The 21,230-nt window shown below is 44.2% G+C and overlaps 1 protein-coding gene and 1 long non-coding RNA gene across 22 annotated transcripts in view; one reads left to right on the top strand and one right to left on the bottom strand.

Annotated features, from left to right (window-relative positions):
- Positions 1 to 12,507: 12,507 nt before the first annotated feature.
- On the bottom strand, positions 12,508 to 17,918 carry LOC118552297 (uncharacterized). 10 transcript variants are annotated; one of them, XR_013441000.1, is made up of 6 exons: positions 17,470 to 17,918; positions 15,655 to 15,738; positions 15,363 to 15,554; positions 15,079 to 15,248; positions 14,429 to 14,576; positions 12,508 to 13,131 (listed from the first exon to the last, which is right to left on the bottom strand). It is a non-coding gene; the product is annotated as an uncharacterized LOC118552297 (long non-coding RNA). The 10 variants fall into 10 exon arrangements; XR_013440997.1 differs by lacking the exon at positions 15,363 to 15,554 and having other exon boundaries at positions 17,470 to 17,910; XR_004925461.2 differs by lacking the exons at positions 15,363 to 15,554; positions 17,470 to 17,918 and adding an exon at positions 16,673 to 16,718.
- AFDN (afadin, adherens junction formation factor) overlaps positions 16,932 to 21,230 on the top strand; it is a 141,389-nt gene continuing 137,090 nt past the window's right edge. For all 12 annotated transcript variants that reach the window (XM_036118634.2, XM_078054460.1, XM_036118632.2 and 9 more), the window contains exon 1: positions 16,932 to 17,289. In XM_036118634.2, the coding sequence (XP_035974527.2) occupies positions 17,185 to 17,289 (105 nt within the window). In that variant the 5' untranslated portion in view covers positions 16,932 to 17,184. The remainder of the gene's footprint in view (positions 17,290 to 21,230) is intronic.

Here is a 21,230-nt window from a genome sequence, read left to right as displayed (position 1 = left end):
CTCAAGAAGTGAAAACCACAACAGGAAACCACTCCGACCAAGCACATGACATTTGCTATATATATAACATGATTTGGGTTGCAGATAAGTAGAATCTTTTTCTCTAACTTTACTGAGGTATAATTAACATACAATGAACCACACATATCCATTTAATCCTTTTTCTCCTCTCCCAGATATGTGTTTTGTAAATATTTCCTTCCAGACTTGAATAGAATCCTGGCGTCTCAATAAAACTCAAACATAAATGTTTCCAAATTAAAGCTTCTTAAATTAACTGTGAAGTTTTACATTTTTAATTTGTATAGAAAAGCAAGATAAGAAAACAAAGAAAAGCAAGATATGTTATGTTCTACTTTTAACTAAAACTTTTCAATTTAAAATTTATATCCAACAAAAATAAGTTATCTGATTTTTAAAATTATATTTAATAATTTAGTAATAACTTTTTTATTGGCTAAGAGTATATTTTAGAAATATTAATTTACAACATTATACTTGATTTCTTGTCCTTTCAGCCAAATGAACTGAGAATGTTTTAATCTATAAAATTCATTTTAATTTGCACTGTATTAAGCAGATAAGGTAGTGATAAATAAATCTATATTGTGCAACAGTAATAGTTATATTTTGATCATATAGAACATGTATGCTAATTTTTTTCATTTAGAAAAAAAAAGTTGTTCTACAACATAGATAAACCTTGAAAATATTACACAAAGTGAAAGAAGCAGTCACAAAAGACCACATATTGTATGATTCTTTTTATATGAAATGTCCAGAATGGGCATAAAAGTAGAAACAGAAAGATGACTGGTTAACTAGGGCTGCAGAGTTTGGGACAAAATGGGGAGTGACACCTAATGGGTACAGAGTTCCTTCCCAGGGTAAAGAATATGTTCTAAAATTGGATAGGATGATGGTTGCACAACTCAGAATATACTAAAATCCACTGGCTACACACCTTGAAAGGTGAACTTTATGGTATGTGAATTATATCTCAACAAAGCTGTTACTAGAAAAAGCTGTTGAACTTCCTGCAGTAGTATAGGTAAAGCCCACTTTCTACTCTAACAGTGCTCAACCAGACACCTGCCTTTTCCATAATTTCATGGCTTTCACATGGTTCATGCCAATCAATAAAACCAAGACTTGGTCCTTTGAAAAGATTAATGAAACTGAAAAACCTCAAGGCACAAATAATATCAAGAATGAAGTGAGAGACATCACTACAGGTCTCATGATGTATGAAATCTGTAGTGATGTCTCTCACTTCATGTGCACATCACGCAAATAAATTTGAAAATTTAGATGAATTGAACGTAATTTCAGAAAAAGGAAGCTTGCCAATGCTGACACAAGAAGAAATGGAAAATTTGAATAGTTCTATAACACTTAGAGGAACTACATCTATACTTAAAACTCCCCCACCCTCACCACTCCCACCCCTAAAGTGAAACTCTAGACCCTAGTAAATTCTATCAGATTTTTTGGGGGTTGGGAAACTCAGAGAAAAGAAAAAGGGGAACACTCCCCGATAATTTTTATGAGACTGGCATAACTTTGACGTCAAAATCTAACAAGGACAGTATAAGAGACAAAAATGATAGGCCAATCTTCCTCATGCATATAGATGCAAAATTTACACATAAAGTATTAGCAAATCAAATATAGCAATGTATAAAAAGGATGACATATCTCAAAATTTGGGGCTCATTCCTGGGAGTAGCATAGTAAGAATATTTTTAAAAAGAAGAAAATTAGGGGTGCCTGGGTGGCTCAGTCGTTAAGCGTCTGCCTTTGGCTCAGGTCATGATCCCCGGGTCCTGGGATCGAGCCCCATGTCGGGCTACCTGCTCAGAGGGGAGCCTGCTTCTCCCTCTCCCACTCCCCCTGCTTGTGTTCCCTCTCTTGCTGTCTCTCTGTCAAATAAATAAATAAAATCTTTAAAAAAAAAAGGAAGAAAATTATACGATCATAGAATTAATAAAGAAAAAGCATTTGAAAGAACTTAAACCCATTTACGATTAAAAAAAAAAGCTCTTAGCAACCAGGAATGGAGTGGTACTCCTTTATTATGATGAAGGGTATTTTTTTTTTTTTTTAAAGATTTTTTATTTATTTATTTGACAGAGAGAGACACAGCGAGAGAGGGAACACAAGCAGGGGGAGTGGGAGAGGGAGAAGCAGGCTTCCCACAGAGCAGGGAGCCCAATGCGGGGCTCGATCCCAGGACCCTGGGATCATGACCTGAGCCGAAGGCAGACGCTTAACGACTGAGCCACCCAGGCGCCCCTGAAGGGTATTTTTTTAAAAAGTAGGAATAGAGTAGAACATCACTGTTATGAAAAAGGGTATTAAAAAAATTAATAGTGAAATGTTGAAACCTTTCAATCTGAGATAAGGAAGTAAACAAGTTTTTGGTATCGCCACCTTTATTCATCACAGCCAATTCAATAAAGATATAAGGGTTGGAAAAGAGGTAATAAAACTGCCATTACATGCAGCTGATATGATTGTGTACATAGAAAACAAAAATTATTAGCATGAATAAGTGAGTTTAGCAATGTTGTTAAACACAAGGTTACTATTTTAAAATCAATTATGTATCTATGCATTAGCAATAAACAGTTGGAAAATGAAATACTAAAAAATATACCATTTATGGGGCACCTGGGTGGCTCAGTCAGCTGAGCATCTGCCTTCGGCTCGGGTCATGATCCCAGAGTCCTGGGATCGAGCCCCACATCGGGCTCCCTAAGGGGAGCCTGCTTCTCCCTCTCCTCCCTGCTTGTGCTCTCTGTCACTATCTCTGACTCTCTCTCCCAAATAAATAAAATCTTTAAAATAAATAAATGAATAATAAAAATAAAAATACATTTACAATAGCATAAAACATCAAATATTTAAGATTAAATCTAAAAAGAAGATTCACAAGGGCTACATAGAGAAAACTATACAACATTATTAAGAAAAATTAAAGATGGTGGGGGGGATATACCATATGCATGGATTAGAAATGCTTTTATTATAAATATATCAATTCTCCCCAAATTGATCTATAAATCCAATGCCATGTCAATAAAAATCCCAGCTGCACTTTTTTGTGGTAATTGACAATCTGATTATAAAATTTATATGGAAACACAAAGGATCAAGAAAAGCCAAGATGATCTTTAAGTGAAAAGAACAGTGGAAGGGCTTAGTCTACGAGATATCAACATTTATTATAACATTTTGGTAATTAGGGCAGTCTTTTTGTGCAGCAATAGGTCTAGGTCTACTTAGACCAAAGAAACAGAATAATTAGTTTAGAGGCAGACTCACACACATGTGGACACACAGTTTACGGCAAAGCTGGAGCAGCGGGAGGAGCTTTTTAATAATGACGCTCAGAAAACCTGGGTAATCAGCATGGAAAAATATAAAACATAACTCCTACCCTGAAACAGTACACGACAATTAATGCCAAGCCTACCATTTATCTAATGTGAAGGGTAAAACATTGAGAGACGATCATACAAGAGCAAAGCTCTATGGCTATGGGATAGAGACAATGTCCCAAATGAGACATAAAAGAGCACTCCCCATGGAAGGAAAGGGGCATGCAGTAGGCTACGTTAAAGTTGAAAACTACTCAAAAGTGAAGAATAGAAGATGCTACTGAGAGCGCAGAGCAGTCACCCACCAGGTAGAAAGTTTACACCCAGGACGACTCACTAGTTCCTACAACCAATCAAGAGAAGACGGATGACCGAACAGAAAAATAAGCAAAAGACTTCAAGAGGCACTTCACAAAGTAGGATATCCATATGGTCCATAAATATGTGACAAGAGGGTTATTCTCACAAAAACGAGAATTAAAATAATAAAACATCACTATATGGCCACCAGAATGGCTCCAGACAGAACCAACAGCAGCCCTGTCCCCGCGCTGGTGGCGCTGATCGCATGGGCTCGTGGACCCGACGACCCAGCAAGGCTGCTCCGAGGCACACACCCGACCACGGCGCGCATAAAGACGCCCACAAACTATTCAGAGCTGCACTGTTCGCAACCGTCCAAAGTTGGCAATCACCCAAAGACTCCCTAGCAGGAGAAATTATCGCCCAGTCATACAATGGGATGGTGCCCAGCAATTAATAGGAAAAAGCCACCACACACAACTAAGTTGATGAATCCTGACGCCCCCCCACCCAACACTTTGATCCTATCTTTATACACTTCAAAAACTAGACAAATTAACCTGTGATATTGGGAATCATGAGAGTGTTTAACTTTGGACAAGGAACGAAGGGGACTCCTTGAGAAGAGACATAAGTGGGGACACTGGGGTGTTAGGAATATTCCATTGTTTTATTTTATAAACTGGTATGTTTGTGTTGCGTTAACTGAGCTGGTACACTTATGTGACTTAAACATAAAAGTGACAAATACTAGTTGGGTCCTATTTGAAGAGAAACATCAACGACGTAGCAAGCATTATGTGAGTTCAGAGGAGAGAATATTACCAAGCAGAGTAGTTGGCCTGGTTTCTCGGCAAGCAAGGGGCAGAGAAACAGGCTACCAACCAGGATTCCCAATACTGTTGTATTTCTCACCTGAAGGCAGAATGCCCAGGTAAGCGTGGTCTGGGCTTTTGCTTTCATGTGGCGAAATTCCTGCTCTGTGCTCTGTGCCCTTCTCCCAGGACTAGCTGAGGATGCTTATTAATTCACCATTGTGCTTTTCCCAAAAATACATGGAACTGATACACAGCTATTGTCCATTTCCATCTAAGTAAATGCAGTTACAAACTAAAAAATAATTTAGCTTTTGTCCCTCAGCTGTCTTCCTCAGGGACCTAGTCTGGGGTTGATTCTGGATTCCAACACCTTGTTTATAAAATCCCCCAAATATGTCAGGTGCTTTCATGTTGCTGGATCTTTTGGAAGGTGTTCTGATTACAAATATCTCCAAATACTGAATTCTCATTTTGGACTAAAACACTTTCTTCTGGGATAATTATCACTGCCCTCCCAGAAAAGCTGTGAAACCTGACAACTTTCTGTTTTCAACAAGGCAAGTACAATGAAGTCAAGTCTTAACTGAGGAGAAGTGGGCACCTCCTCTTTTTTTGCTTCTGTAACTTTATCCCTGTTTATTAGCTAATACTGTCTATATCTAGACTTTAAAATTAGCATCTTGTCATGTGTCACCTCTCATTCTGATTTTCTCAACCATTTAAAAACAAAGCAGGCTGGGTCTGGCCCACAGGCTGTAGTTTGCTGATCCCTGGCTTAAAATATTAACCTTTGTTCATATTAATCCATAGTCTACATGACCTCAGAAGTAAAGGTCAGTCGTGAAAATGTGGATTTATGGTATAGAAAATCATACAAGACTGCAAGTATTTATTTATTTTTTATTTATTTATTTTAAAGATTTTATTATTTGACAGAGAGAGAGAGATAGTGAGAGCAGGAACACAAGCAGGGGGACGGGGAGAGGGAGAATCAGGCTTCCTGCCGAGCAGGGAGCCTGATGCGGGGCTCGATCCCAGGACCCTGGGATCATGACCTGAGCGGAAGGCAGACGCTTAACGACTGAGCCACTCAGGCACCCCAAGACTGGAAGTACTTAGAATATGCCTTTTTAAAGATGGAACTCACCCTGCTTTGCCACTCCTTATAATTGCCTTGCAACAAATAAACCACATTATTAAACTAAAAAAGAAAAAACAAACCATTTGTTTTTAGTCTTTGAATGGACATCTCTTCATGAACTTCTATATTTAAAGAAATCGTTTTTAGCTAGAACATAATTATCTCACCCGTAATTGGGCATACATCTGTTGGATACTTTGTTATGTATACTCTTGGCTACAGCCCCTTTAAAGATTTTATTTTTTACTCTATTGCCAGTTCACTATATTTATAAATTGAAATTCACACTATAATCTTGTCTTCTTTATTTAATGACTGTGGGGAAAATAACAGTTAAAAATTCCTCCTGGAAAAAAGTCTTGTTATTGAACCAAAAGGGTCAATTTCTGGCATCCCAATCCAAATGAAAGTATAAAATCATAGATAATTCTCTCAAAACTCGCTGCTGAGATTAATGTTTTAAAGGATGCTAATGATGTCTTAAGTTTCTCATGGAAATTGCAACCATGAATTACTGAAATTACATAGTACTTAATACTGTTTTGCTAATAATGTATTTCTAACCGCATTGAGGCTTTATGCTACTCTAGTGAAAGCATCATGGTCTCAGTACGTGTTAATATGCAATTATTTTAAAGAATTTAGTATCTAAACAACAAACTGCTTTCATCTAGTCTACAATGTAAGTTACTCTGTAATGACGGTATATTTATTCATTTCGTCCTTAATACTTACACAAATCTATATTAAACAAACAAAAAAACCCCTGAAATAAATAATTGTCATATATTTCAAAATAGACACTCAGGTCAAGGGTAATTGGAGACATTTGAATAACAAAACAATTTTACTTTATTTTTCTGACAATTGTTTTTAAATAGACTTTTCTTGTGAAAATTCCAGCGAACATTTGTTTTAGAAAGACAAGAATATTACTACATAATGATTTAACCAAATTAATTACACAGTTATGTTTTGCCTTGTTAACTACCTAAAAAAGAAATATGTATCTGTGCATTACTTTAAAAGAGATTGGGGGCACCCATGGCTCAGGACCATGCTACTCTTGATCTCAGGGTTGTGAGTTCGAGCCCCACGTTGGGTATAGAGATTACTTAAAAATCTTAAAAAAGGTTAAAAAAAAAGAGATTAGACTTTGGTGAAAATATTGAACAGAGAAATTTGTGTAGTCTTATAACTGCCCTACATATAGAAAAAAATAAATCTTATTCTCTGAAATTACTTTAAGGTTTGTGCGTTTGCAATACCAGGGAGAGAGAGATCTCACTGAAGGGTGAACATTGCAGGAATGCAGCTCACTTACTTTTGAGGATCCTGAGCAGCCTGCCAATTACGTAGATAAGAAAACTGGGTTTTAGAAAGATATCTGGCCACTAATGGCCAATGACAGTGTGACCTTCAAACTCGGCTCTATGTGACCCTAAGTCCATGCTCTTCCATCAGCTGGGGTGTGACTGCAGAGGGATGAGGTGCACGGGGGTCCCGCAGGGGTGCCCCTCCAGTTGTGGTTAGCGCACTTGCCCCACTTCAGTGTTGAGGCAAGTCATCCCATGGTAGTAAGCAGCCCCCACATTGCAGGGCTTCACACCCACTGTGGGACCCAGTGACCCTGCAGGGTTGGCTGCTGGGGAGACTGGGCTATTTCACTTTATGGCTCTCCCACTCCTACACAGACTTTGCCAGGCACTGCAGCAAGGGAAAACAGGGCTGGCCAGTCACTCACTGGCTCTTAAGTGACATAGTGCTTCTGCACCATTTCATTAACCAAAACAAGTCACAGGGCCATGCCTAACACCACAGGGGTGGAAGGTGAAATCGTGTGTGCTTAGCAGAGGAAAATCAAAACCAGTAAACAGCACGGATGTCTAGGGAGAAGGTTAGGATTTCACCTGGTGGCTATAAGAGGGGATATTCCCAGTGGAAGGAAGATGTGAGCAAAACTGGGGAGGTGAGGAGGCAGAAGCAAGTTTGTGAGATGGAGAGGCATTCACCTGTGAAAAGTAGGAAACTAAGCTACCAAGATGAGCCAGGCTGAGCTGACTGCATGTGAGGCTGTAATCAGGGGGATGGCAGCTATGATACGATTGCTGTCGTGTGTTAGGAAGTTCAGATGGGTTTGAAATAGGAGGGACAGTGCAGCAAAATCTCAGGAGAGTACTGAGGGTAAAGAGAAGTGCCAGGGTTGGGGACCAACAGGACATGCAAAGTTAGAAAGGAGGGAGTTAGAACGACCCTGAAATCAGAGCAAGGAGCCCCTAAGTTGGGCGTTTGGAGAAGGCATGTGATGGGGTGGGGGGGCGGGCTGGAGAAAGAGGGAAAAGGAGGGGACTGGCAGCAAAACACCCTTGAGTCTTGGAGATGGAAACAACTGGAAAGGTGGTTTAGTAATTTGGGAAGGATAGATGAGCACTTGTTTTCTCCCACATACAGAATTACAGTTTAAAAATTCACAGTACGTAATGTACCAAATTCATTACAGACATTGCATTGTGATGAAAACAATTATAATAATACATAGTGAAAACAACCACCACCCAGATATTTATTAAAGCATTCTATTGCTTACAACTCTCCCAAGGCTCTAGAGGCTTACTGCAATGTCTTGAACAAATGGAATTTCTAATGTAGTGTCTTTTAATAATTAAAAATATGCATAAAAAGTTAAAATTTTACAATTTTTCTTTTTTCCACATCCATAAGCATGAATACTTCTGTACTGTCTCACTCACTTTCAAGTCTGTTAAAAAAATCTTTTCTGCAACCCTACAGTACCAATGTTCAAATGAGAATGACAACATCTCTATAGCCATGGCCTCTGGGCGAGCACATTCGTGTGCCTTACTTGAATTTGAACTGTGTAACAGTTCTGTACGGTGGACAGTCGGGGAATCTGCACCGTGATGTTTATTTTTCACCAGAGGAAACCAAGTCTCAGAGAGCTGCAAGGGTCCATTCACTGCCCTATAATTAGTGTTAAGAGACAGACCTCAAACTTGAGAATTTGACCGTTGACCCTGTGCTACTTTCTCATCCCAACACTTAGGATAACACGTACAGAATAGATTCCCATGCTGGCTCTGTGACATAATGGAGACAGTCTCACTTAGGTGTGACTTCAGATGTGTGACCTTGGAAAAGTCAGTCTCAAGGTCAGAAAGGATCTAAAAGATCATCGAAGCCAGTGGTTATCAGATCTGTCAGAATCACTCAGGGAGATTCTGGATCCTGATTCAGTGTCTAGGATTGGGTTGAGGGAATATGTAGGTTTAAAAAGTCCTCTGAAATGTGAACATGGAGTTGACAGTTGATAGCTGAGGAGTAATTGTTTCCCTTCAAGTTATGATAATGGTATTAGGAAAATATGTATTTTTGACAGTCCTTGTCTTTTTTTTTTTCTTTTTTTAAGATTTGAGAGTGAGAGTGCACACGTGGATGGGTGCACGTGTGAGCAGGGGAAGGGGCCGAGGGAGAAAGAGACTCTCAAGCAGACTCCCTGCTAAGCGTGGAGCCTGACGCAGGGCTCCATCTCATGACTTGGAGATCATGACCTGAGTGGAAACCAAGAGTCGGTTGCTCAACCAACTGAGCCACCCAGGGGCCCCAACAGTGCTTGTCTTCTAAGTATTCATTGGAAACACTTAGGAATGAAATAAAATAATGTCTGACTACATTTAAAAAATAATCCAGGGATGAGCAAAGAGGGCAGAGAGTGCGTGAAACAGGCTTGTGATGAGTGTGGGAGCGGTGGAGGGTGGGAGGGGGCAGGGAGCTCTCTATACTATTATGCCCATGGATAGCATTGAAAATTTTCTATCCTAAGAAAGCTACAAAACAAGTAAAAAGCTCCCTAGGAATCTCTGATGACCACCAACTTTTGGAAATCTCAGATCTAATCCAAGCACATCACTCTAATTACAGAGGTTCCCTGTCAGCTGGGCTATTTGCACTCAGCTACATTAGAGCGGTATTGCTGAGAACTCTCCTACTTGCTTTCCCGGCCAGTAGCAGCAATCAAGAAATAGTGTTACTGAAACAGGGTGTTCAGAACACAGCTGACCCTTGATCAATGCAAGGGTTAGGGTGCCAACTCCTCAGTCAAAAACATGTGCTTTACTTCGGACTCCCCCAAAACTTAACTACTAATAGCTGCTGTTGACCAGAAGCCTTCTGATAACAAACAGTTAACCCATATTGTACATTATATGCATTATGTAAGGTATTCTTAAAGTAAGCTAGAGAAAAGTAAATGTTATTGAGAAGATCTTAAAGAAAATAGCTTTACTGTACCATACTGTAGAACACCTACGTGTGAGTGGACCATCGCAGTTCAAACCCATGTTGTTCACGGGTCAGGGGTGTAGTGAAGTAAGGTGAGTAAGAATGGCTGGACACACGTGCCCCTGTGTGAGCCTGAGTGCTCTCGCACCTGAGGTCCGTCCCTCAAAAATGGGCATGTTTTCTAGGTCCTCTCTTGGATTCTATTCCTTTCCCTTCATTCGCAGTCCATTCTCAGGTAACTACTAACATTTCCACGCTGACCTTTACCCTGCAGTTTCCCAACTCTATATCAAGTGTCGGTTTACTTTCCTTCATCCTGCTTGGATTTAGAAGCACATTTAATTTGAAGACTCATGTGTTTCTGACATTCTGGAACATTCCCAGCTTTTATTGTTTTAATTATGCTTGTCTGTCATTCCCTTCATTCCTCTGGAATTCTAATTAAATTAGATTGAACCCTTAGCCTATTGTTCTTGTCCCTCATAGGACTCCTGTCTTTAAAAATCTCTTTCCATTCTACTTTCCAGATGCGTTTCTGAGCCCGTTTCTTCTATTATGTTTATGTCAATTGCTACATTTATCATCTCTAGGATTTCTAGTTGGTTCTGTTTAAATATACGCTTGTTTTATTTCTGCCACTTCAATATTTCACAATTTCTTTTCCCTTTTTATGGGCATTATCCCATCATATATTTCTTTAAGTTTCCTAAATATTTATTTAAAGCTCTTTTCAGAATGTTTCATTATTCTTATTTTGTCTGGAGTGAATTTATCTTTTTTTAAAATTTTTATTTAAATTCAATTTAGTTAGCATATAATGTATTATTAGTTTCAGAGGTAGAGTTTAGTGACTCATCAGTTGCATATAACACCCAGTGTTCATTACATCAAGTGCCCTCCTTCATGCCCATCACCCAGTTACCCCATGCCCCCAACCCCCTCCCCTCCAGCAACCCTCAGTTTGTTCTCTATAGTTAAGAGTCCCTTATGGATTGTCTCCCTCTCTGATTTCATCTTATTTTATTTTTCCTTCCCTTCCCCTGTGTTCACCTGTTTTGTGTCTTAAATTCCACATATTAGTGAGATCATATGATAATTGTCTTTGTCTGATGATTGCCTTATTTTGCTTAGCATAATACCTTCTACCATCCATGTTGTTGCAAATGGCAAGATTTCATTCTTTTTGACGGTGGAGTAATATTCCATTGTGTGTGTGTGTGTGTGTGTGTGTGTGTGTGTATACACCACATTTTCTTTAACCATTCATCTGCTGATGGACATCATCTGGGCTTTTCCCATAGTTTGGCTATTGTGGACACTGCTGCTATAAATGTTAGGGTGCAGGTGCCCCTTTGGATCACTATTTTTGTATCCTTTGGATAAATACCTAGTAGTTCAATTGCTGGGTTGTAAGGTTCTTCTATTTTGAACTTTTTGAGGAACCTCCATACTGTTTTCCAGAGTGGCTGCACCAGTTTGCTTTCCCACCAGCAGTGTAGGAGGGTTCCCCTTTCTCCACATGCTCGCCAACATCTGTGGTTTCCTGACTTGTTAATTTTAGCCTGGAGTGAATTCATCTTTCAATTCTTGCTTTTGATGGTAACGTTAGCATTTGGTTTGTGCATGTGTTTTGGAATTTGGGGTTTCTCAACTCATCCTAGGTGGCGATTCTCTCAATCTCTCTTTCTTTCTCCCCCTCTCTCAGTGCCTCTTTGCTCACACCTCCTTCTGGCTAATGAAGGCATTGACCTGGTCCAAGTGGGGCCTTCATCCTGGAACAAGGAGTGTTGTTCTGGCAGGAGGCATCCGGATATACCAACGTATGGCTTAGCTCAGCTCCTGGTCAGAAGGCTGGATCTGTGTTTCCTCCCCTCCCCGTGGGCTCTTAGCCCCACTGCCCAACAGGACCCCACCTCCTTGTGGGATCTGCCTGCTCTGGGCCCCAAGTCCAGCAGGATGGCTTCTCTAACTCCTTCTCATCCTGTGCACTTGTGTCCAATGCGGATCCTCAGGGATGTTTGGTTGTTTCAAGTACCCTCTAATTTTACATTTTCTCTGTCCTCCATCTGTCATCAGTGTGTATTTAGAGCAGGGGCATGTGCGTGGCACCGCTACCTCGAGCACAAACACCGTCTTACCAAAGCCTCAGGCCAAGATTTTCACTTCCCACAAGATTTTGCAAACATCAGCTATTTTAAAAATGTTTAAGTTGTACTGCATTTCCAAAAGCAAACACCTATAATTTGGTATTTTTGATTTCCAGAGATGCTAGTGGATAAAGGAGAGGCCGGGGGGAAGACCTGAGATATTCCACTTTCAGGTTTCCCATGAACAACACATTTCTCAACATTTACTTCTCTTGGTTTCTCCAGTTCTTAGTGCTGGTAAAGCATTTAATAGTCCACGTTCCCTTCATCTGGTCTGTGTTTTCATTTGTTCAAATAAAATGTAATGGGAGTTTGCGTTTAAAAATATGTTTTCTAACAAAATTATATATATTCTATATAACAGCATACATTATATATATAATTTATATTACTTACGTAAATAATTATAGGACACATTTTATTTATATTTTATTTTTATAATATGTAATTATATTATAAAATTTTTTGTTTGTGTATATATATATATATATATCATACCCACTTTCTGGCAGAAAGGGGCATGAGACATAGGGAATAAAGGTTGATATATTTGTACCTTTGGTTCTTCTTAGGTCTGTTAAATTCCTGATCTTTTTCCTGACACTTTCTAGTTTCCAGAGCCTATGAAAATTGGGGCAGGAGTCAGTTCACCTTAGAACCTGGTTTTCACAATGTCTCCTGCATTCTCTTTGCTTCTGTTGAATCAATGGCAGCCAGTGGACGGAGTCATGTGCAAGCCGCTCAGTAGACCAAGATCTCTGTTGTAGGGATGAGGCAAACATGCCTTTTCCTTCCAGCCCCACTGTCTGGAACTATACTTTTTATTATCTAGAGAAAAGGTGAAAGGCTGGGTGGAAACGATCTGTGGCTTCCATGCTGTGGCATCCACCCGTGTAAAGATTACTCACTTGAGTGACGGCGCTACCGCAAGAGGGCTGGCGGCGCTGGGCTGGGGGCCGCGGACCACAGCGGCCTCCACTGCGGTCAATGATTATTCATCCAACATCAATTATAGGCAAAGCACGGTGCTGTGCACAGCGCTGGGAGTGGGGGACAGAAGCAGAGTCAGAAAGACAAGTCCTGGGCACCAAGTGGCCTTAGGTAAACTAAGGTAACATGAAGCAGTTCTCCAACACATTAAGGGTAAGTGACCGGTGTTCAGAAGGTATAATTCCCCTCTAACACCTTAAACACACACACATACACACACACACACGTGCACTTGCACGCACATGGTCTATTTCCTTTGCATTCAGTGTAAATACCTTCTTTACTTAAGATTTGCCATCTTTTTTGCAGCATTATCTTAATTTATAAAATGCTAACAAACACATTTAACCACTGATGTCTGAGTTGGTAAGCTTAATTTCCTATTTTAAGGGCTTTATGTATCTCTGCTTTCCCTTGTTTCTTGAAAATTCTAACAGGTAACCTAGAATTTAACCATTAAGAACATGGAAATATAATGCAGGAAGAATTTAAAGGTATATTCCTCCATTTATCAGTAAAGTAGCACATACCCTCCTTACTTCTGTAGACTTAATCTTTTGGAATCTCTCTCTTTTTAAAAGTTAAATTAACAACACTGACATTCCTAGCCATGGGTTCGGCAGAGGAAGAGTCTGGTTATTTAACTTTCTATAAGTAACTAGGTGAACTTCACTTGTGGAATGTAGTCTACCCCAGAAAGTTTGCTCTTTGTAACTTTATTATATCCCTTTACTTGACGTTTTATTTAAAGACCATCCTCTGAATTGATAGATCTGGCAAAAGGGCTCCTAAGATGATCTGTACAATCTTAGGATTAAAATATTTCAAAATTAACTTACTGAAATATGAAATTTATTGGTGGCTAGAAAACTAAATGACTTATAGATTAAACAGAGTTGATATATTTGTACCATTTGTTCTTCTGGAGTTGGATTAAGCTCCTAATCTTTCTCTTGGCATTTTCTGTTTTCCAAAGCTTGGGAAAATTGGGGCAGGAATAGGTTTATTACATTTGGTTGGTCTTAGAACCTGGTTTTCATTAATATTGAAAAAAATTTTTTTAAGTTCAGAGTTTAACCAGAATTTTAATAAAATATCATTACTTATTTGTTCCCATTACATTATACTTTAAGGTTTTAAGTAGATTTAAGTTTTAGACAGAGATACTTAGAAATATTTGTAGATCAATGCAGATTTAAGCAGGAGCTCTTACTCTTTTAAGCGTAACTAAAAATAATACTTTAAAGAAAGAAAACTAAAAGTTAAATACGAGGTGGAAAATAAATCTTAAAACAGAGTTATAGATGAAAAAGATTTTCTTTTTCAGCCTCACCCAGCTTTGCTCACCTTCAGCCTAGTCTCTGTTCTCACATCTTGGTTTCTTGGTCTATGAGGTGGGGCGAATAATAAATCCCGCATGAATTTATTTTTATACAGCATTTCTTGAGGAGCAGTTAAATCTGATTTCTTAAATGTATCAGAACTCAGCAGTACACTGAAAATAGAAGATTGTGTCTAATTATTTTTATAATGTGGTATCAAAATTAACACAGGGATCAGTGTATTACCTTGAGGTCTTGAACAATGACAGTTAATGAAGAACGTCAGCCTGAATATTTTCACGGCCTGAACACATATATCCTGGCTCTTCATGATTGAGAAATCATAGGTATTCTTCGGATTTCGGGTTGCTTTTAAACCTTTGTCAATAAACTAATGCTGGTTGCAATCTACTATGAGTTGTAGTTTGGATATTAATATACTACTCACATATAATATAAATGGGGATTTTTAATGAGACTCACGAAAACTACAATAATTAACATTGATTAAGAGCTGTCTGTGTGTCCTGCATCATACTGCAGGCCTTCCGTGCGTGCCAGACATTTTTCTTACAAAAACGACACTGCAGGGAGCTCATACGTACTTTCTAGCAACGCTGAATTTTCCCTAGCCGTACTGCACGTACTTACTTCGGACACCAGCAAGCTACTCACCGGCTTTGCAGACTGCGTAATTTTTCACGAGTGAAGTGGCTCCTGGTAACAGCATCATCAGGAATTAAGCTCTGACAACGAGCACTCGGCTGACACGGTGGCTGATGACTCGCGTGGCGCCCGTGGAATCTAGCCAGACAGTTCCAAGCCCTGTTACCCTGCCGTGTTCACTACAAACACAAAACAAAACAAAAAGAACAACCAACAGGAGCCTGTAAAGAAGCCCGGGAGCTTGAAGGTGTAAAGGGAGAGAATGCCAGAACGCGAAGACACCATTTACACACCTTTGCTTTTCTACAAGTCACCGCCCTCTCATTTTGAGAGCGCAGACCACAGAGCTCCTGAAGGACCCCCCCCCCCCACTGGCTCAGCACCTGGGGGCTCCTGGGCTGGAGAGCCTCCCTCCCCGCCCCTGCACCGTACAGTGCTGAGGAAAAAGCTGAGGACAAAGCCCAGTAGGGATGATCTCTTCTTTCCTACAAAAGGAAAGATCCCATTGGTGGAGAGAGAAATTATCTCCACGCTGGAAGACAAAGGAATGACGAAAATAAAGAGGTTTGGTCAAATATAACTCACTGTTTCATTCCTTAGCTCCGGCAATTCGAAGATGAAGGCTTTTGGTTACAGCACATCACAGGTAATGTAAGAAACCAGCTCCACCTGAATGGGCGCCGCACGGAGGAGAGTCTGTTGGGATGTGTTCTGTGGCCAAAAATAATTTTTGGGCCGGGGCGGGGGGGGGAAGGTAGGGGGCAATTAAAGAGAAAGCACCTAATGAAACAAACACCCCTACAATTCAGAAAGCTTGCTAGTGAAATCAATGTGAGGCCTCCACACCCACGGGACACTTGGAGGCTTTAACATCGGGGTGAGGGGGCATTTCTCCCTGCCCAAAAAATGACTCTTCCCTCTCTTGCTAGGCCCGCTCTCCACGTCTGGGGAGCTCTGCGGGTGCAGTCGGTCTGCGGGCACACAGACACAGGGAGAGCGGGGCACCCCGGCCGCACTCCGCACCGCAGGGCACACCTGCAACAGCGAAGGCTCAAGGAACGCAGGGGGGCGGAGGGGAGGGCTGCCTCCAGGACTCCGGGAGCACCGCCCAGGCCTCACCTCTGAACACACGCGGAGCGCACCGATTCCCCTCCTCAGAAGAAAGCAGCTCCAAAAGGCTTGCTCTGACTGCACCCCAACAAAAAGGGATCACCCTGGAAGGGACGCCTTAGTGACCCACACACACCCGCGGGGACCCAGGCGGGGCTGGAAGGGGAGCAGGGCACACACAGGCCCTGCTGCGGAGGTCAGCACCCGCCGCACGCCCGCGCTCGCCAACGCGCCCGCCCACGGGCATTTCTGCCCGCGCTCTGCTGTCCCCCCACCCTTGAGTGCCCACACCCATCGTCCCAGCCCGGCCCTCGGAGCCCAGCCCCGTCCGTCGGAACCCAGCGCCCTGCAGACCCAACCCCTTCGGAACCCAGCCCCACCCGGTCGAACCCAGCACCCCGCAGACCCAGCACCCGGCAAACCAGCACCTTCGGAACCCAGACCCACTCGGTCGAACCCAGCACCCCGCAGACCCAACACGGTCGGAACCCACCCCCGCCGCTCCGAACCCAGCACCGTCCGAACCCGGCGGCGTCCGAACCCGCCCCCCGTCGGAGCCCCGCCCCGCCCCGGACCCCGCCCCGGCCCCGGCGCGCGGGAGGTGAGGCGGCCCGGCGCGCGGCGGCCTGTCGGCGGCCGGCGCAGCAGCACCTAGCGGAGGCCGCCCGAGGTGCGGCGGTGCGGGCGCGCGGGGGCGGGCACGCGGGCGCGGGGGCGCGCACGGCGGGCGGGGCGGGGCGGGGCGCGCGGGCGGCGTGTGCGGGCGCTCGGGCGCACACCGGCCGGCTGGGCTGACGCGGGGCGGGCCGGCTGAGGCGGCCGAAGCGGCCGGGAGCCCGGGAGACCGGGAGCCCGAGGCGGCGGCGGAGCCCGCGGAGCCCGGGCGCAGCGCGGGGCGGCCGAGCGCGGGGAGAGCCGGGCCCGCGGACCTGTGGGCGCGCGCGGTCCCACCCGGCCCGGTCCCGACCCCCGCGGCGGCGCGGGCCGAGGAGCGCGGCCGGGAGGATGTCGGCGAGCGGCCGCGACGAGGAGCGGCGGAAGCTGGCCGACATCATCCACCACTGGAACGCCAACCGGCTGGACCTGTTCGAGATCAGCCAGCCCACCGAGGTGAGCGCGCTGCCCCTCCCTGCGCCGCCCCTCCCCCTCCGCGGAGCCCCCCTCGGGCCGCCCCTCCCGGCCCGCGGCGCTCCCGCGGGGAGCCCCCGCCGACCCCGCCCCCGGGGCCGCGCTCCGCGCCCCAGGACCCGGGGGGCCCGCGCCGGCGGACAGCGGGCGCGGCGCGGTCACCTGTGCGGCGCGGGGCCGGGGGTCGCGGGCCGGGTCGGGAGCCGGGCGCGGGGTGGCGGGCGGGAGTCGAGCGGCGGCTGGGCGGGGGTCGCGGGCCGGGGTCTGCGCCGGGAGGCCGTGCGCTGGGAGGCGGGCGTGACTTGATGGCGTTGTCCCCTGACTGCGGCGCCGGGTCCGCGTCCGCTCCGGGCTGTGGGTAGCGCGGACCTTTGTCACTCCGGCGAGCATGTGACCGGCGGTGTTTTGCTTCAGTGGGTCTGAAAACTTGGGGGGTGCCAGCCGCGAGCGCAGAGTAAATAGCAGGAAAGTTCCAGTTGTGCGCATTTGCTGATAACGCGGCCCGGAATTGAACTCCGGCGCACAGAAAGGCTTCTCCCATTCGTTGCCGGCCGCCCAGGTTGACGCCGGGGCGCCCCTCCCCCCGCCGGGCCGGCTCGGGCGTCCGCGGTGACCCGGCCGGGCGGGGGCGGGGGCGGGGCCCGGGAGGGGGCCTGGGGCGGGCGGGGGGCGGGGGGCGGGGCCCGGGAGGGGGCCTGGGGCGGGCGGGGGGCGGGGGCCGGGGGCCGTCGGGGGGGCGGGGCCCGTGCGGGGGGCCTGGGGCGGGCGGGGGGCCGGGGGCCGTCGGGGGGGCGGGGCCCGTGCGGGGGGCCTGGGGCGGGCGGGGGGCGGGGGCCGGGGGCCGTCGGGGGGGCGGGGCCCGTGCGGGGGGCCTGGGGCGGGCGGGGGGCGGGGGCCGGGGGCCGTCGGGGGGGCGGGGCCCGTGCGGGGGGCCTGGGGCGGGCGGGGGCCGGGGGCCGGGGGCCGTCGGGGAGGGCGGGGCCCGTGCGGGGGGCCTGGGGCGGGCGGGGGGCGGGGGCCGGGGGCCGTCGGGGAGGGCGGGGCCCGTGCGGGGGGCCTGGGGCCGCGCCCGCGCCGCTCCGCAGCTCCCGGGCCCGCCGGCGCGGCCTCGCCTGGGGGCGGCCAGTCCTGGGCGTGCTCCCGAGGAGAGGAGGAAATCCCACTTGCTCCTGGCCTAGGACAATGGCAGTTGTTTATGGCGAGGCTGCTCAGAGAGTTCTGAAGGGTCTTTGAGAAGATAGGTTTGAGTCCGGGTCTGTGGGCTGGGAGCGGTGACGTGGGAAAGGAGGGAGGTGAAGTCTGGCGGAGCCCTGGGGGTGGTTTCATAACAGTCAACGCCGAGAGTTGTCTCGTCCCTGAGTTGTAGTTGCGCAAACTTGGACAGCGTGCCGCGCACCTTGCACGGGAGTCAGGCGTTCTGGGGAGGTGATTATTTAATAGCACCTGGTTTTGACTGGTTCTTACAGCTAATGTGAAGTCAGTACTATTTGCTAGGGTGCCTTTATGCGCCAGTCATGTTTGCCAATTTGAACATTCTCGTGAAATTTCATCCTTTTTGTTATCATTAGCCCCCAGTCTGTATTTTTGAGTGAAGTTGGCATTTACGATTCCAGCTTCTTGGACTTGTCTGTGGTTGGAAGGATTTCTTCTGTCTGGGTGGGTAGAGCCCTGCATGTCAGTCCTTACTTGAATGCACATTGTTAGGTTTAGGTTGCCAGCTCCAGCACTGCCCAGTTGCTCCTGATTCGCAGGTCATCCTAAATGATTTTCAGCTGGGTCCTACTAAGCAAATTAATAATAGGTAGTTGCGCTCATTCATGGACTTAGCACGTCTTCTGAAAGGTGATATGCAGTAATTTAACTTTCAGCGTGACTTTGTCTTTCAGAATAATGGATTCATTTTTCTTATCTCTGGTTTAAAAAATTGGGATGTAAAATATTATCATGGTACGTGGTTGGTTTGTTTTTCTCCTTGAATGAATCCATTTATAATTGTTTTTTGAGAAATTTCCCAAGTCTGGTTGAGAAAAGGAATTTTTTTTCAATCTAGTAATAGATAATTTAGTTTTCCCTTTGGGATTTTGAATTGCGTTGGCATTTTAAAAAAGTCTAAATCAGAAACAGATTATAGTTAATTGGTCTCAAAAAATTATATTTTTAAGCACTCAATGGAAACTTTTTTTCTATTTTTCCTAGAGATACTCTAGGTATTAAAACTGGCCTGTCATTTGGAGAGCTACTTTTTACATAGTTATTCTGCAGGTGAGAAGTTGCTGTGTATGTGTCTTGAAGCAAAGCAAATTTGAAGGACTGGTTTTGAAAAGGATTATGAATTCCATTTAGTAGTTTCTCCTCTCCATTTAACACTTGATCTCTCTTTAGAAATGGTTCTCCAGAATTATTTGGGAAAGCTTGGCATAATGAAATAAACTGTTTTTTTTAAAATGTCTGATGTTATTTATATTAGTTTTTTCATTCTCTAGAACCTAGCTCACACTTAATACTATGTGTTCTGGAGAACCTTTGCATACTATTAAATTTATTCTGGTCTTGCAGGTTGAGCTTCACATTTAACAGGGTGTATTTTTCATTATGATGTAGGTAACGTTCATGTTAGTAATTCTCTAAACCAATATTTCAACGTTCAGGGTTTTACTTTGCTTTATTTAAACATGCGTCTAAAAGTGTCTACCATCTGATGATGAATTTTTATTTGGGCATCACAAATCATTTTTCTTAGCTTTCTATAAGAATGTGTGATACAGGCCTTTATTATTCTTAGCTTTCTATAAGAATGTGTGATACAGGCCTTTATTATTTTCAATAAATGTTAAGCAGATTTACTACAGAATTTGATTTGTAGAATGCGAGTTAAGCCTTATATTTAAATATTTGGATAATCTTTTTATGTATCTATACGAGAGTATAGTGGTTTTATTTTCTTTTGTTTGCTTTTGGGGGTGAGGGTACAGTAATCAGTATCTGTTATCAGATTTTATAACTACATTAATCATTTGTGTTTGGTAGCTTCAGGCAGTCTTGATAACCACTGATAATTCTGTGGTTTCTGTGTTCAGTATAAGATGATAAACTTGGCTTTTTGGATTATATTTACTTTTTAAGAAAATTAGAATATGTTCTAAAATCAACCTGGTTAAGTTTACTTTTTCCTTCATAATCACATTTATGTGTAAAAGGAGGGCTTCCAGAGGAAAAGCAGGTTATATTTTGTCATTGTCTTTTTCAACCCCTTCCTCGCTTGGGTCCTAGACTCTTTTGAAATTGTAAAATGAGAGTTGATTTAAACTTAATGTTGATATTTTATCACTGGGAGATTGATGTTAACTTGAACTAAGATCTTGATTACTGTGGAAAACTATAGCTCCTAATAAAAGCTTCTTAAAGCTTTTTAGTTCTATTGTTTTCTTAATGTTAAGGCTTTTTTTCTTTTAGGGATTTCTAATTATTATGGCAGAATGCTTGTTGCTAATCTTTACTTCCCATTACTTCCTCAGAAGAGGGCTTCTCTGATTACCCAAAGGTCTCCCTCTTGGTTTCTGGAGTTCTGTTGTTTAACTTATCCCAGTCTTGTTATTATAGCCCCTGGTTTCTGTTTCCCTCCCTGATTACATGAAAGCAAGAGCTAGAATTTTATTTTTTTAAACATTGTTATGTCTTTTACCGTGGTAGGTCCTCAATAAATATTTTGCCCAAAAAGTGTTGAATATGGCTTCCTTTCTGTATACCTTTCTTCTTCTTCTTTTTTTTTTTTTAAGATTTTATTTGTCAGAGAGCACGAGAACAGGAGAAAGCAGGGGGAGGGGCAGAGGGAGAAGCAGACTCCCTGCTGAGCGGGGAGCCTGATGCAGGACTCATCCCAGGACCCCGGGATCATGACCTGAGCCAGAGAAAGGCAGACGCTT

The sequence above is a fragment of the Halichoerus grypus genome, chromosome 9, assembly GCF_964656455.1.
Source record: "Halichoerus grypus chromosome 9, mHalGry1.hap1.1, whole genome shotgun sequence".
Lineage (NCBI taxonomy): Eukaryota > Metazoa > Chordata > Mammalia > Carnivora > Phocidae > Halichoerus > Halichoerus grypus.
The sequence above is the reverse complement of the archived record's forward strand: the minus strand, read 5'-3'. Positions and strand labels throughout refer to the sequence as shown.